The sequence below is a fragment of the Populus trichocarpa genome, chromosome 13, assembly GCF_000002775.5.
Source record: "Populus trichocarpa isolate Nisqually-1 chromosome 13, P.trichocarpa_v4.1, whole genome shotgun sequence".
Classification (NCBI taxonomy): domain Eukaryota; kingdom Viridiplantae; phylum Streptophyta; class Magnoliopsida; order Malpighiales; family Salicaceae; genus Populus; species Populus trichocarpa.
In genome coordinates, this window is record NC_037297.2 from 299464 (window position 1) to 314788 (window position 15325).

Consider the following 15325-nt stretch of genomic DNA (forward strand, 5'->3'; position numbering starts at 1 on the left):
ATATTTTAAAAAAAACAACAGTACGAAACTACTAATAATATTTAAAAATTTTATAAAACATATTAAAAAAATTAGATATAATTAAGATGTTTCACAATTTCATTCGATTAATATAGCTAAACTTATTAATATGCTAATTTAAAATTTAGCTCAGGATTTTAAAAATATATTTTTTTTTTATCAAATTCATATTATTTTTTTAAAAAAATAATTTAAATTTAAATTGATTAGTTAACCCGTATCTGAGATCAATTGGACCCAAATTAGGTATGCAATTGTGCATTATGCATTTAAGCCTCCTATTTAACTGTAACTGTTCGTGCAAGGTTAGAAAAAATCATATGTCTATAGAGAGGAGAAAAGGCATGGCTCCGCTCCATCCAGCAAGGAATCCTGAAACAATTCTGTAACTGGCAATGGGATGTGTATTTTCATGTGATTTTCTTCTCTTTTTTTCAGTCAAGTGTCTGCATGATGTTGTATGGATTATAACACAGAGAAGAGAGAAAAGGCTTCTCTTTTCTTGCCTGTCAAGATCTGTGAAGTGGGGGGGGTATGCCTCAAAGACAACACCATCAAGGAGGATGTCAAGAACTAGAAATAACTTTAACATGGATCATCTATTGATAGGACTTGTTTACATAGTACTGACTAGTTTGAAAGGCAAGCTCTTCATAGAGCAACTAGCTAATGATAGACCAGAAACATAGACTCGCAAACCTGAAACGTAGATGCTAATGCATGAAGAGCCATAATCTTCAAAACAATCACACAAGACCAAACAAAAGAACAAGACATCAACTGAGAAACAAACTTATTGAAACTTCCACAGCTAAATCAGGTTCGAACCCCTGAATGACAGCCTCAAACCAGACCACCAGACAAAACTAGGTCAGGCCTCTTGTTCATGGTGGTGAGCCAATGACACCAGTACCTGGGATCCTGACACAACCAACCCCAGGGTAAGAGCAAAACCCTGATGGCCCAAATGCAAAGACTGGGCCATTAGGAGTTGGGATAAAACCACCACTGGTACCGAAGCCCCCTAGATAGTTCTGAGGGTGGTCAACTTTCTCCTTGGTGTCCTTCAGTTTCCTTCCTGCTCCAACATTTGAGGCAAGAACCAACATGAAAATGGCAAGGATCAGAAGCATCTTTTGAGTTCTCTCCATCTTAGCACTTCTCTCAACACTTGGCATAGACACTCTCTACTTTTCTCTCTTACTTGCAATGTAAAGAACCCTAGCCATCCCCACCCATCTTATAGTACCCGAGGTTTCTAATTTAAGCAAGTGTATGACCAACTCTTTTACAAATAGTAGTAAACATGGAAAATAGTTGGATATGATAGTTACTACATATGTAGATACAAAATTGAAGTCTTGGGTCCATCACTGTCAAAAAAATTACTCCATCATCCATTCACCAGCTCAAATCATGTAAAAATACTTCAATAACCTTCACTTTTTCTGAACATTATTGAAGCTTGTCTTCTATTCCTAATTCTCAAGAATCATAGTTCACAATCCTTAAATACTAATTAATTACTAACCAACCGCTGCAAATGGGAGCTTTCTGGTCTGTAACATTAAAGCATTAAAGCATCTTGTGTTGGAAGTTACGACAGCCTACACTTAAGGGCAACGTGGTCCTCTGAGTATCGAGATTCTTCCATTTCTCAAAGACTTGAGCTGCCTACAAAGTTATGAACTGTAAATTTAAGCCTGAAGTGAAGGCATTAGTCTTTGAATTTATGCGGGCCTTACCTAACAAAAACTAGAAGCTATAAAGGCCCTTCAAATGCAAGACCTCTGTTTTTCTGTCGTTAATGCAACCTTCCATTTTCCTACTCCATGGTTCGCATTTACTCACTACTAATACATTTCTACAAAAGGATTTCACTGCAAGGAAGGCAGCTCGTAAATTTGTGACATGAACTGTAAAATATTAGGTTGGTATGGATCTTTGTTGGAGGGAAAGTCCATCGGAAACGAACTGCACTGCCATTACCACTCCCTTGCCATGATCATTTGCCAGCTGCTACCCGCTTTGACAGAGAGGGGAAGGAGGAACAAGTTATATTGTAGCCATGACAGGAAACTGAACTGGCCAGACGAAAATGGGGTTGGTGGTATTTGTTGCTAGAAAACTGGGAGAGAGAGTTTGGTGGTAGTGCAAGAACTTTTCTCGGTCTCCCTGGTGAACTTCGAGTCTAGGACCTATTATAAGATCACCTTTACATTCCCTTACTCTCCCAGAACCCTTCAAACATATTTTTTCCTTAAACAAATCCAGCCCATATGAATCAACATACAAGCACGTTCGACCCTCATGTACCAGTGTCTGTCGGCAAACATAAATTAGACTTGGAAAGCCACTTTCTATTCTCATGAGCCATTGGGTTGAGAACCAACAGAAAGCAGGCAAGACTCTGCTATGCTATGATGCGACAATTTATCGGAGAAGAATGAGAATAAATTCAATAAATATAAGATTTGAAAGCATGAAGAGATGTGGCTTGGGAATTTCATAGGAAAATAACAAAAGTGACTTGCTCCAACAATAAATTGATAATATGCAATTATACAGAGTTTAAATCGTGTCATGCATATTTCAAAACATTGATTCAAGATTATTTATCATAAGGGAAAAATTGATGCTAAGTCTGCAATAATCCAGCTTGCGCCTTCTACACTAAATTATTTTCTCAGCACACCTTGCCACACACATTTTCTTGATTCACGCTGACAAAGGAGAAAAACCAGTTGTGAGACTATGCCGTAGACATGATGCAATCAATGGCTTGCTTGCAGATGCTTGTCATTGTGGCCTCGGGTCCATAAACCTGAAAACAAAAGAAATTGGCACAGCTCAGCTTCAAATATAACAAATACAGAGGATTTCCGGATCTGATTCTTCAAAAGTGAAGGAATGGAAAAGAAAGAAAACTCTCCAAGCACATAGAGGATCTTGTGTTTTATTCGAATTAATTCATGTTTTTCAAGGTTGTGGGCAATTGAACTTTATAGTTAAAAACTCCAGTGACACTTAGGACCCTTGGGTTTCAATTTTACTAAACAATACTGAAGATGAAGTGACTTTTCTCCAATTAACAGTATGCATTTCAGCTGCTTACAGTTTTATCTAAATTCAAAAACCAATAGCCCACAAACTCAAAAGAAATCTAATGCCCAAAGAACTACAGAAAAAATAGTCATTTCGTACCTCAAGAGGTACTCCCACTTCCTCTCCCAGAGTGCGCATCTTGGCCAAACCAGTCTGATAGTTTGGACCGCCTCTTCGGACATAGAGGTGCATTCTTGCTGCCTTTAACTTGGATTCCTACGAGAAGAGGAAGAGTTAAACGTAGAAACAGGCAACCTAAACCAGGAAACCATTGACAGCAGTTTGAATTGATTCAATTAGACAAACCTTCTCCCTCAATGCTCGTATGATACCGTTGAAAGTAGCAGCAACATCAGTGAAGTTAGCAATGCCTCCTCCAATGAGAAGGGCTCTTTTGCGACCATCAGGATCAGCAGTTGCACACTACATTAATGATCGAGGAATATTGTTACAGAATATATGAGAGACAGCATAATTGTGAGCAAGGATGCAAAAATAGAAAAGGCTTAAATTTATTGTCTCTTACATCAATGACAACTCTTGCATATTGCAAGACCTCCTCCTCGTTTGGAGCTCCACTATACTCTGCATAGTTTCCAAGCTCTGATGCATAGCCCAAATCTCCAACCTAGTTAATGGGGAAAAAAGAGTCTTACAAGTAAAATCAACAAGCACAGACCTTGCACCAACCAATCAAATAATGCCAAAAATGAGATGAGAGGCAGGTAGATTATAGCATATGCCATGGAGCACCTACAGTATCGGCATATATGACACTGGCACCACCTCCAGCTACCATCGTCCAGATTCTTCCTTTTTGGTTCAAAACAGTGAATTTCAAAGATGCACTTGTCTGTAGACACATGAATATGATTAATGCATCTAATTCATGTCCACATGGATTCCATGTCCATGCTTGAAGGTATAGGCAATTAAAAGTATGGTGAAACAGGCATTCACGTAATTACCTTTTCATCCAGTGAGTGGATGAAGCTTTCAGTAGAACTCAGAACTCTTCCAAAAGGCAGAGGAAACTCTATGTTACCCCACCTGAATGTACCAAAATATTTTGGATGCGAGACAAAATATATTAGTAATATACCTTAACTACAATCTCATGTCAACTGAAGGTTTCCTGAAAAGAGGGTGTGAATGTATACATACTTCTTGAAGTTCTTAAAAGCAGCAGTGTCGTCCAACTCTCCTCTCATATCCAGTGGATATGGCTCCCCATTCACCAGTGTAAATGGATTCATCTCTAGAAAACTGAAGTCCAGATCTATGAAGTACAAGAAAAGCAATCAGAAGTGAATTTATTGCTAGCATGAATAATATTTGGTGTAACAAGTCAGCAACGAGGTCATATAAAAGCAAGTATTAGATTATTCTCAACCCTTTCCAGATCCTCGATAAAAAAATAGTTAGTTTCTATTCTACTGTTTCATATACCATAAATTTTAATAAGATTCAAGTGCATGTGATTAGAATTTTGTTCACAAAGTCATGTAATTTCCTACTTTAAATGAATGTGGCAAGAGCACGCTCACCTTGAAACACAGAAAAGACACAGATGATGAAATCAACAATTTTTCCTCGAATCTGAGATATAGTATTAAAGTTGTATCAGCAAATTCCAAATATATATGAAACGATTCAGAATGCCAGGTAACAAGAACTTTCAACACTAAGATATTTTAAATAAATCAGAGAGGATATTGTAATTAAATCAAAGAGTAACTAGAATCTAAAGGCATTAAACATGCACCATCAATTAATAAACCTAGGAAACTATTTTTTATCAGCAAGAATCAGATTTTTAACCTTATAATAATTTTGATTAGTGAAATATGCTGGATCACTCATCACCAGAATTTATTAAATCGTCGATAAATTTAATATAAACAAACTCACCTCCAGAGGAAGTGTAGCAATCAAAGGAGCACATGCTTCCAGTGTCATTGGCTTTTCAGTAGGGAGGAATATGGTCTTAACCTGCACAAGGCCAGAAAACCAAAACCATGTCAGTATTTAAATTCTAACAGTAATGAGATCCAAAAGTAATAATATGAGAAGAAATGAAGAAGATTTACATTGTGGGCATACCTTATCCCAGTTCTCCTCAATTTCAATACCTCCACATTCTGAGAAGCTAATGGTGCAGCCGAGTCTTTCAGAGACAATTGAAAAGTAAAACTCTTGGTCATGTGGAACAAATGGTTCGACTATAAAGGTAGTTATTGGTGCCTTACAGCCACCCATCTCAACCTAATAAACCAGATCCAATTTGTCCATCAATAAAATATCTAACCACACAAACAAAACCAAGAATTTGCCATGCAACTTGATCCAATAATCACCTCAACGCCAAGGCGTGCCTTCACAAAGTCAGCAACTTGAGCTAGATCTAAATTCAAAGCTACCAAACCACTCTTCCCACGCTTTCCGAATAGCATGTCGGGCTTCACAACCAATTTTGTAGATGAAATCCATGGCTCCTGGTTCGTCAACTCCGTGAAATCTGTACCTTCTGTCACCTAGACACAATAACAAACTATCTTGTTACTTGCAACATCAAATCCAAAGCAACACCAATCCCATTACCAGGATTGAATTTTCAACAGACCAAGTAAAAAAGAAACTGCAATTATGGGTAAACACAACTAGAATTTCCATCAAAACCAAGCTAAAGTTACCAACTTTAATCACTACCTCCAAAACAGAACTTTCAAAAAACCCAGTAGAAGATTGAAACCATGTCAAAAACCCAGTTTGGATCCAACCAAAATCAAGCTAAAGTTGCAAAATTTAATCAGATAAGATCCAAATTCCAATCAATGTAATCAAATTCAAACTTGATAAGTGCATAGAATACCAAATGATCAGAACAAATCATTTCCAAAACTCGACACGACGCAAACAAAACACAAGGATAAAAAGAGAGATCAATAGGTTAGAGGTAAGTATGTACCTGAGCAGAGCGGATCAGGAGATCAATACCAGAGAGACGTTTCAAGTGCTCTTTCAGGAGTCTCTTGGAATCATACTCTCTTATCTTCTTTCTTGCCATTTCAACAATTCAAAGATGATCTACAAAACAAACAACGTATAATTTGCTAGCGCTATGTTATTGCAACCCTCTGCTTTTATATCAGCAAAGAAACAAAATCTTGAATGAATTAATGAAATGAATGATCTTGTTTTGTTTGTAACAGAAGATTTGAAACTCACCAAACAACAGCAAGGTTGTGTCTTGTGAGAGAGAGAGAGAGAGAGAGGGTTTGGTTGGTTGGTGTTTGGTGGAGGGTGTGGTGGTAGGCGAATTCCACGAGGCGGAAGAGGAGGAGAAGTTGAAATAATTGTTTTGTTACTTTATCCAATCAGCTAACTACTCAAATCATCATGTGCACTGTGCCCACAAGCATGCACTAGTGTTCCAACTGTTCATAAATGAGAATGGTGGTTGTTTTTCATATGGTCCCTCTTTTTTACAGTATACTTATTATGGTCACTTTGGGTGAGTTCATGAAATGGGAAATTATTAAAGTGGTTGATCCATTGCTTATGTTTTCTTTAGAAACTTGTTAAGGTATTCTCATATTAACTTGGTGATCAATAAAGATTAACTATTTTTCAAATAATTTTAAAGATACACCTTGATATTTCTCTTATAGATTTAGAGAGGACATAATTGTTTACTCGGAGTTGAAACTCAAAAATTTATCGCTAATGTAATTAATAATAATTAAATTAGGGTTTAATTATTGTTTTGGAATAAAAAAGATAAAAATAATGAGAATATAAGAGACAAAACAAAATAAGAAATAAAGATAGAATATATTATATCAGATAAAGTGACTATCGTTGTATCTTGTTCTGTTAATATTGGATAAAACATAATAAAATATAAAAAGATATAATTTATGCATAATAAAACTTACATGTTTGAAAAAATAATTAGATAGAAGAGGGACACGACAAGTGGACCCAAGACTCTGGATTTAAGAAAAATAGAGGAGGGATTAACCCGACCTAACTCGATCTGCCCGCGACCCGAGGGTAAAAATTTATGGAAAAAAAAATTGTTCAAGACAAAGTCGTTTTGATCCTTTTAAATTATTTTTTTAGGTTAACTCGAGTTGTCCCTCCTAACTCATGACATTGGCCTTACCCCGGGTCAGGTTATAAAATTACGATAACAACCACTTTTATCATTACATGTTTTAGCTGAACAATTTAAAAATTAAAAGTTTTTTACATGGATGTTTTAAGAATAAAAAGTAATAAATATTATCTCTAGAGAATGTTTTATCTATTCATCTTATTTTGAAAGTACAGAAATTAACTCTGAAATTTGTCTCGATAATTATTATATTTTATATTTTTATTTTTTCAACCAAACACATCTCTACCTTTATATTTTTCTATCTCTTGTGATCCAATATAATAACCAAACAATACATAAAAGCTTGGTGATACTATTTAAGGGTATCTATGCTTCTAAGAATAAATTACATGAATATTAAAAAAAAACATAAGCTTTTCTTTAGGGAAAAAAGAGAGAGACTTAGTTGCAAGAGTTTTTTTTTTAAATTACAATATTTTTTTTCAAAAGAGGAAATGTAAGCAATAAAATAAAAGTGCAATATTTTCCATTATATTTAAAAAACAAAGGCTATTTTTGGATTTCAAAGATTTTAGAAGAAAAAGGTGAACTTCGTTAATCTTATGATGAAAATCCTTTTTTTTTTTTTCAAAATAGGAGAGGAAAAGTATATTGATGGTCATTTTAAAGGATGGGGAAGGCAATTAACTCTTGCAAGAATTGTAAAATGTTTCAAAACATTATTTTGAGAATAAAAAATGTTATTTTCTCAAAGCATATCATTGCCAATAATTTCATTTAAGAATTTCAACTCCTTGGCCAATGGTCCTTAGCCCACCAGTTATAGATTATTGGAGGCAGCCGAATCAGAAATCAGAATCCAAGCAAACAAGACTTTGATTATTATTATTATTATTATTATTATTATTCAGGAATGAAAAGACCAAAATGATCGAAGGCTTTCTTCTAGTCTTGCTTGCCAGGGACTTTTTTTATTATTATTATTATTTTTTATCTTCAAATCCCTTGGAAACCACTGCTCATTGGCACTCGAAAACGCAATCCCGTTTCTTCTTCACTGCTTTTTTATCATCAGGCTGCCAAAATACCAACAAAGCATAACATGCTACGAGCTCATCATCCATCGCATGAACAGTAGCAATATTCTCCACTGGCATCCGCAAACACAAGAGCCCTGTCAGCTCTGAAGTCGAGACAAGTAGCACCCAACTTGCTTCGACGAGGCATCCCTTTATCTCGTTCCAGGCAAAGAACATTTGATCGTCGTCGCGGTTCTTGAATACATGTCTTATTATAATGAAAGTTTCCCTGATTTGCCTACTGCAGTCAAGGGCTCAGTCCCTGGTTTGGTTGCAACATCACAACGCAGACTCGTTGCCTGTAAATTAAGGGCATTCGTTCTCCATCAAATCTGCTCTCATTACTTTCGTTGGATTTACAAATGCCCTGTAAACTTAAATATTCACGATCAAGATTCAAGGGGGCGTTCTCCACTGATTCTGAGGATACGCAGTGATGTCGACTGTGTAAGTTTCAGTTGTTCCTCTTTAGAGCCTGTTGGAAAATTAACATGAAAAGATAGAAAATCAAGTACAGTTTCTAGGCTAAAACAAACAAGCACAGGCCATTCTCCAACCTGGTTTACTGCCCTCGTGTTGTTTTAAAATGTTCATATTTTTATTATTTTAATTAATTTTATTTTTAATCACCTAATAATGCTCTTGTAGCGGGATCGACCGACCTTGCTAGCTAGAATTCTTTAAAGGACTGCATGATCGATGTTTGTGGCGTCGCACCTAGCTAGTGACTTACAGTTGTTTTACCCCAGTTAATTAAAGAAGTATTAATTTCTATAAAAATCACACATTCATTTTTATTTTATTTTTATTTAGTCACGTATTCATTAACAAGCCTTCACAAGGAACATACAAAAAAAAAAAAAAAAAGTTATAGGATCTTGTTTCCATTCCATTACTGGTTCAAAATCTTTCATATCCTGATTATATCTCTTGATATATCACCATGGGAGAAAGAAGGGCTGTAAATTTATTGGTTTTTATATTTATTTCATACTAAATAAATATAAAAATATAATCAATTGCATACTCATCATTAAATTTATTTTCTTAAGATAAGATTCAAACTCAAATATTTAATTTAATAAAATTATAAGGAGACAGTTCCTTGTTAAGGATTAAAGGTCTTGTTGGTCACATGCATGCCTTCCTTGGAACATTGTTATTCCTTGCATGATATAAAATAAATGGTAGGTCGCTTCATGCATGGGCAGGGTGAAAATTCTTTATATATATATATATATATATATATATATATATATATATATATATTAATGTAGAACCAGTGTGCTTGCTATAAATATTTGAACAAATAAATAAAGGTGTTGTTGTTAAGGATTTGACTATTTATTCTTAAGACTAAAACACTCAATGTCTGTCTAATCCTATCACAAGTAGTTTACGAGGACTCAAGGAAAGCAATAAACCAGCTCCCAGACCAAGGATTTTTTTTACATATAAATAAATAAAAGAAAACACGATCAATTAATTTTAATCCTAAACACGCAATTAGATCAATTTAATCCTAAACATGCAAGCACGACCCACAACTCTAAATGTGATTTAATTAAAGTTAAATCAAATAATCAACCCCTTCCCGCCACAAAGAACACACCTCTCCTCTATTTCCCGCTATTTTCCTTCACGAAAAAACGACACCGTCGCTACCCTCCCTTCAACTCAATAAAAGGAAATAAAATTATTTATAAAAAATGGACAATTCATAATTTACAGACAGAGATCCATCCATGCATAGTTTTATCCACACCTGTGAAATTATTTTTTTGTGTAGTCGAGGTCGGTTTTACAGTTGTGTTGTGGTCACCCAACGCGTCCACCTTCACCCCAAGGGCACAAAAGTAATTCACCATACCAAAGGAATGGCATCCTTGTAATATTTTTAACCCCCAATACTTAATATGAAAGACAAAACCCCCCATATATTTTCCTCTAGAAAGCTCGACGTCTCTTCGCGCTCTCAATTTTTTTTCTAAAAAAATCTTCATTTTCTTCGATCAATTTTTGTAAGCTCCCCCCCCTCCCTCCCCCCCTCCTTCTCCTTTACTCTTCAAAATCTCTTTATTGAGCTAATTTTTAGGGTTTTTATATTTGTTTTTTAATCGATTTTTCTCATGTCTAATCATTACATTTTATGTTTTTGTCTTTCGTTTCAAAACCCTAGTTTATCTCTCACTCTCTTCCTTTCTTGTAGGGCCTTTGCTACATGAGTTATAAGCCGAATTGGCCGCGAATTTTTTCGCTTTATTGATTGAAGATTGCTCTGGTTCAGCACTGCTGCTGCGAGGGATTTAAAGAAGGTGAGTTTTTATAGGGTTTCTGTTCGTTTTTTACTGTACGTGATAGTGTTTTGAAGTTGGGGAAGTTGTGATCTCGGATTTTAATTGAGTGAAATTGACGTGGGTTGGTGTTGTTTCGTCGTTATTGAGTGAAAAATGGTTGGTAGCGAAGGGATTTAGGGTTTTGAAGAGGAATTGAAGTTGAGACTGTTTTTTTTTTTATGTGTTGATGGTTTGTTGTTGTCGATTAGGGCTGAGAAATTGGGTTTTAGGCTTGTAATTTAATGGGTTTTGAAGTGGAATTGAAGTTGATTCGGGGTGCTTTTGGGTGTTGTCTATCAAGGCGGAAAATTTGGCCTTTCGGCTTGTAATTTGAAGGGTTTTTTTAATAAAAAAATTACAGAATTGGTCATTGGCTTATCAGGGTTATAGTATGCAAGAGGCTGAATTTTGAAGGTCTCGTGACTCTGCTTTGTCTCTTGCCAAGGGTTGTTATTGTTTCATCTGTGTCTGGTGACTAAGTTTTGCAGTTGCTTTATCTTTTGAACTTGCTAGTTTTACATCATAAGAAAGAATCAAAACGCTAATTGTGACCATTGGTTTAGGGGGTGGATTGGGCATGAACTGAAATGCATAACCTTTTCTTCTATTTTCAGCTTGCCAAACTAAAAGGTTTTGAGCTAACTGTATATGCCTAGAGATTTTTCTATAGTAATTATTCTCGTAGTTACTATCATATCCATCTTGAATATCTTTATTTTTTTATTCTCAAAAAAATAAATTTGTAATCTAATTTGAAGTTGGTTGAATGTCTTTGTAAGCTTAAAGTTTGATCAAGACTTTGTTTGTTGCCCTTTGTGTTGATTATTTGTGATGTTTGGCTGTAGAGTTACTACAGTTAAAGATGGCTGATCAGAGGAATGGAACCGGGCAGCCTTCAAATGCTGCAAGAAATGCATATGCTATTGATGTGGAGAAGTTTAAAACACGGCTCAAGGCGCTTTATTCGAATTGGAATGAGAACAAGGCTGATTTATGGGGGTCTTCTGATGTTGTTGCTATAGCAACACCTCCACCTTCCGAGGACTTACGGTATCTGAAATCGTCAGCTTTGAATATTTGGTTGCTTGGGTATGAGTTTCCAGAGACGGTAATGGTTTTTATGAAGAAGCAGATTCACTTCTTGTGTAGCCAGAAGAAGGCTTCTTTGCTTGAAGTTGTGAAAAAACCTGCTAGGGAAGTAGTGGGTGTTGATGTTGTGATGCATGTGAAGGCGAAGACTGATAATGGGACTGGTCTGATGGATGCTATATTCCATGCTATTTATGCTCAGTCGAGTGCTGATGGGAAAGACACACCTGTTGTTGGACACATAGCGAGAGAGGCTCCTGAAGGAATTATTTTAGAAACTTGGGCTGAGAAATTGAAGGGTGAGGGCTTTGAGCTTGCTGATGTAACTAGCGGGTTGTCTGATTTGATTGCTGTTAAGGATGCTGATGAGCTCATTAATGTGAAGAAGGCTGCTTTTTTGACTTTTAGTGTAATGAACAATGTTGTGGTGCCAAAGCTTGAGAATGTTATTGACGAGGAGAAAAATATCACCCATTCTGCTTTGATGGACGAGGCAGAGAAGGCCATTTTGGATCCCACTAGAGCTAAGGCAAAGTTGAAGGCAGATAATGTTGATATATGCTACCCTCCAATATTTCAGAGCGGAGGAGAGTTTGATCTCAGGCCTAGTGCTGCAAGCAATGATGAGCCCCTGTACTATGATTCTGCCAGTGTAATCATTATTGCTGTTGGGTCTCGATACAACAGTTACTGCTCAAATGTTGCCCGGACTCTAATGATAGATGCCACTCCCTTGCAGAGCAAGGCTTATGCAGTTCTTCTCAAGGCACATGAAGCTGCTATTGGTGCTTTGAAGCCTGGGAACAAAGTAAGCGCTGCTTATCAAGCTGCCCTGTCAGTGGTTGAGGAGGAAGCTCCTGAATTGGTTCCAAATCTGAGCAAATCAGCTGGGACAGGCATAGGTCTTGAGTTTCGTGAGTCGGGACTGAATCTTAATGCCAAGAATGATCGAGTTGTGAAAGCAAAAATGGTTTTCAATGTGTCTCTTGGTTTTCAGAATTTGCAAAATCAGATTGATAATCCCAAGATTCGGAATTTTTCATTGTTGCTTGCAGATACAGTTATTGTAGGTAATCTCATGATGCTCTGCTGCTTTTTCTTCATTTACACCCTATTGTTTTTCCCAATTGCATATCAATTTTTATGACAATAGAGGAATTTTGTTATCTTTTATTCCTTAAAATGCTTTTTTCCCCTAATGTTACATTCTAAACTGCTATTATTACATTGAATTCTGATTTTTTTTTTAAATTCTCATTCTTCTCCATGGTCTGGAAAATGCAGGTGATCAAAATCCGGATGTGGTGACTTCGAAGAGCTCCAAAGCTGTTAAGGATGTGGCTTACTCTTTTAACGAAGGCGAGGAGGAAGAACAAAAACCTAAAGCTAGAGCTGAGGTGAATGGCGGGGAGAACTTGATGTCTAAGACAACATTGAGGTCTGATAACGGGGAGATCTCAAAGGAGGAGCTTCGGAGGCAGCATCAAGCAGAACTTGCCCGCCAAAAGAATGAAGAAACTGCTCGGCGACTTGCTGGTGGAGGAAGTGCTAAAGGAGACAATCGTGCTGCTTCAAAGACTTCAACTGATTTGGTTGCCTACAAGAATGTGAATGACATTCCTCCTGCTAGAGACCTAATGATTCAGATAGACCAGAAGAATGAGGCTGTGCTTTTGCCTATTTATGGGAATATGGTGCCTTTCCATGTTTCCACAATCAGGACAGTTTCCAGCCAGCAGGATACCAACAGGACCTGTTACATTCGAATCATTTTTAATGTTCCTGGAGCAGCTTTTAATCCGCATGACTCCAATTCATTGAAGCACCAAGGGGCTATTTATTTGAAGGAGGTGTCCTTTCGTTCAAAGGATCCTAGGCACATAAGTGAAGTGGTACAGCTGATCAAGACACTTAGACGGCATGTTGTGGCCAGGGAGTCAGAGAGGGCTGAGAGGGCAACCTTGGTTACCCAGGAGAAACTACAGCTTGCAGGGAATAGATTCAAGCCGATAAGGTTGACTGACCTATGGATTCGTCCTGTTTTTACTGGCCGTGGAAGAAAGTTGCCTGGTGCTCTTGAAGCTCATGTTAATGGATTCCGATTTTCTACAAGCAGATCCGAGGAGCGCGTGGATATTATGTTTTCGAACATCAAACATGCATTTTTCCAGCCCGCAGAGAAGGAAATGATCACTCTCCTGCACTTCCATCTTCACAACCACATTATGGTGGGAAACAAGAAGACCAAGGATGTGCAGTTTTATGTTGAGGTGATGGATGTGGTCCAGACTTTGGGAGGTGGAAAGAGGTCCGCCTATGACCCAGATGAGATTGAAGAAGAGCAGCGGGAAAGGGATAGGAAGAATAAGATCAATATGGATTTTCAAAGCTTTGTGAATCGGGTGAATGACCTTTGGAGCCAACCCCAATTTAGTGGACTGGACCTTGAGTTTGATCAGCCTTTGAGAGAGCTTGGCTTCCATGGAGTGCCCCACAAAGTCACATCATTCATTGTCCCAACTTCAAGCTGCCTGGTTGAGCTAGTTGAGACTCCTTTCCTTGTTGTCACCCTGGGTGAGATTGAGATAGTCAATTTGGAGAGAGTTGGTCTTGGACAGAAAAACTTTGATATGACCATTGTCTTCAAGGACTTCAAGCGTGACGTTCTCAGGATTGACTCCATCCCATCAACTTCACTTGATGGCATCAAAGAATGGCTTGACACAACAGACATCAAGTATTATGAGAGCAGATTGAATCTTAACTGGCGACAGATACTGAAGACAATCACTGATGACCCACAGAGCTTCATTGATGATGGCGGGTGGGAATTTCTGAATTTGGAAGCTAGCGATTCAGATTCTGACAACTCAGAGGATTCTGACCAGGGTTACATACCATCAGATGCAGAACCTGAGTCCGAGTCCGAAGATGATGTCTCTGACAGTGAATCACTTGTGGAGTCTGAGGATGATGAGGAGGAGGATGATGAGGAAGACTCCGAGGAAGAAAAGGGTAAGACATGGGAGGAGCTGGAGAGGGAAGCAAGCAATGCAGACAGGGAAAAGGGTGACGATTCAGACAGCGAGGAGGAGAGGAATAGAAGGAAAGTGAAGACTTTTGGGAAGTCTCGACCCGCTCCGAGACCCGCCCCCAGACCCGCTCCGAGACCCGCCCCGAGACCCCCTCCCAGGACCGTCCCTGGTAGCATGCCCAAGAGACCCAAGTTCCGGTAGATTTGATAGGAAATCTCGTGTTCTTTTGTTATTCATGTTTATTATCTGTTTAGCAGGTAGCAACAGCTGCTGCCTTAGAATGCAGGCCTTTTACTTGGGGTTAGAACCATTGGTAGTGGTAGTTTTTACGATTTTGTTATCTATCTATTGCCTTTTGGTCGTTAAGTAGTTTCTGTTGGGAATAAGATCAATTCCTAACAAACTTAATCTTTGCGTCTGTTATCAGTATCTTTCTGCTATCAACTTCATTTGCATGATGTTCCTACGTGCACTGTAATGCAATCCTCCACAGCAGACCATGATCCAGTAGTTGTTTTTAGCTTAAAAAATGCTACG

The 15325-nt window shown here is 37.5% G+C and overlaps 2 protein-coding genes across 2 annotated transcripts; one reads left to right on the forward strand and one right to left on the reverse strand.

Moving 5' to 3' along the window:
* Positions 1-601: 601 nt before the first annotated feature.
* On the reverse strand, positions 602-6608 carry LOC7465221 (ATP-citrate synthase alpha chain protein 2). Its single transcript, XM_002319430.4, has 13 exons — positions 6355-6608; positions 6095-6213; positions 5484-5660; positions 5230-5391; positions 5038-5118; positions 4674-4725; positions 4291-4405; positions 4095-4176; positions 3884-3979; positions 3653-3754; positions 3433-3549; positions 3226-3342; positions 602-2845 (listed from the first exon to the last, which is right to left on the reverse strand). Exons 2-13 carry the CDS (start codon positions 6191-6193, stop codon positions 2774-2776), a joined length of 1272 nt encoding a protein of 423 aa, XP_002319466.3. The 5' UTR covers positions 6194-6213; positions 6355-6608; the 3' UTR covers positions 602-2773.
* A 3648-nt stretch (positions 6609-10256) lies between these two features.
* LOC7465222 (FACT complex subunit SPT16) lies at positions 10257-15196 on the forward strand. Its single transcript, XM_002318894.4, has 4 exons — positions 10257-10349; positions 10538-10643; positions 11510-12823; positions 13038-15196. Exons 3-4 carry the CDS (start codon positions 11527-11529, stop codon positions 14987-14989), a joined length of 3249 nt encoding a protein of 1082 aa, XP_002318930.3. The 5' UTR covers positions 10257-10349; positions 10538-10643; positions 11510-11526; the 3' UTR covers positions 14990-15196.
* Positions 15197-15325: the final 129 nt, after the last annotated feature.

Coding starts and splice junctions, on each gene's coding strand:
- LOC7465222 (XM_002318894.4), top strand. CDS start 11,527: ATGGCTGATCAGAGGAATGGAACCGGGCAGCCTTCAAATGCTGCAAGA. Junction 12,824..13,037: donor TGCAGATACAGTTATTGTAG/GTAATCTCATGA, acceptor TGGAAAATGCAG/GTGATCAAAATCCGGATGTG.
- LOC7465221 (XM_002319430.4), bottom strand. CDS start 6,193: ATGGCAAGAAAGAAGATAAGAGAGTATGATTCCAAGAGACTCCTGAAA. Junction 4,726..5,037: donor TTGCTACACTTCCTCTGGAG/GTGAGTTTGTTT, acceptor ACTATATCTCAG/ATTCGAGGAAAAATTGTTGA. Junction 3,980..4,094: donor TCCACTCACTGGATGAAAAG/GTAATTACGTGA, acceptor ATGTGTCTACAG/ACAAGTGCATCTTTGAAATT.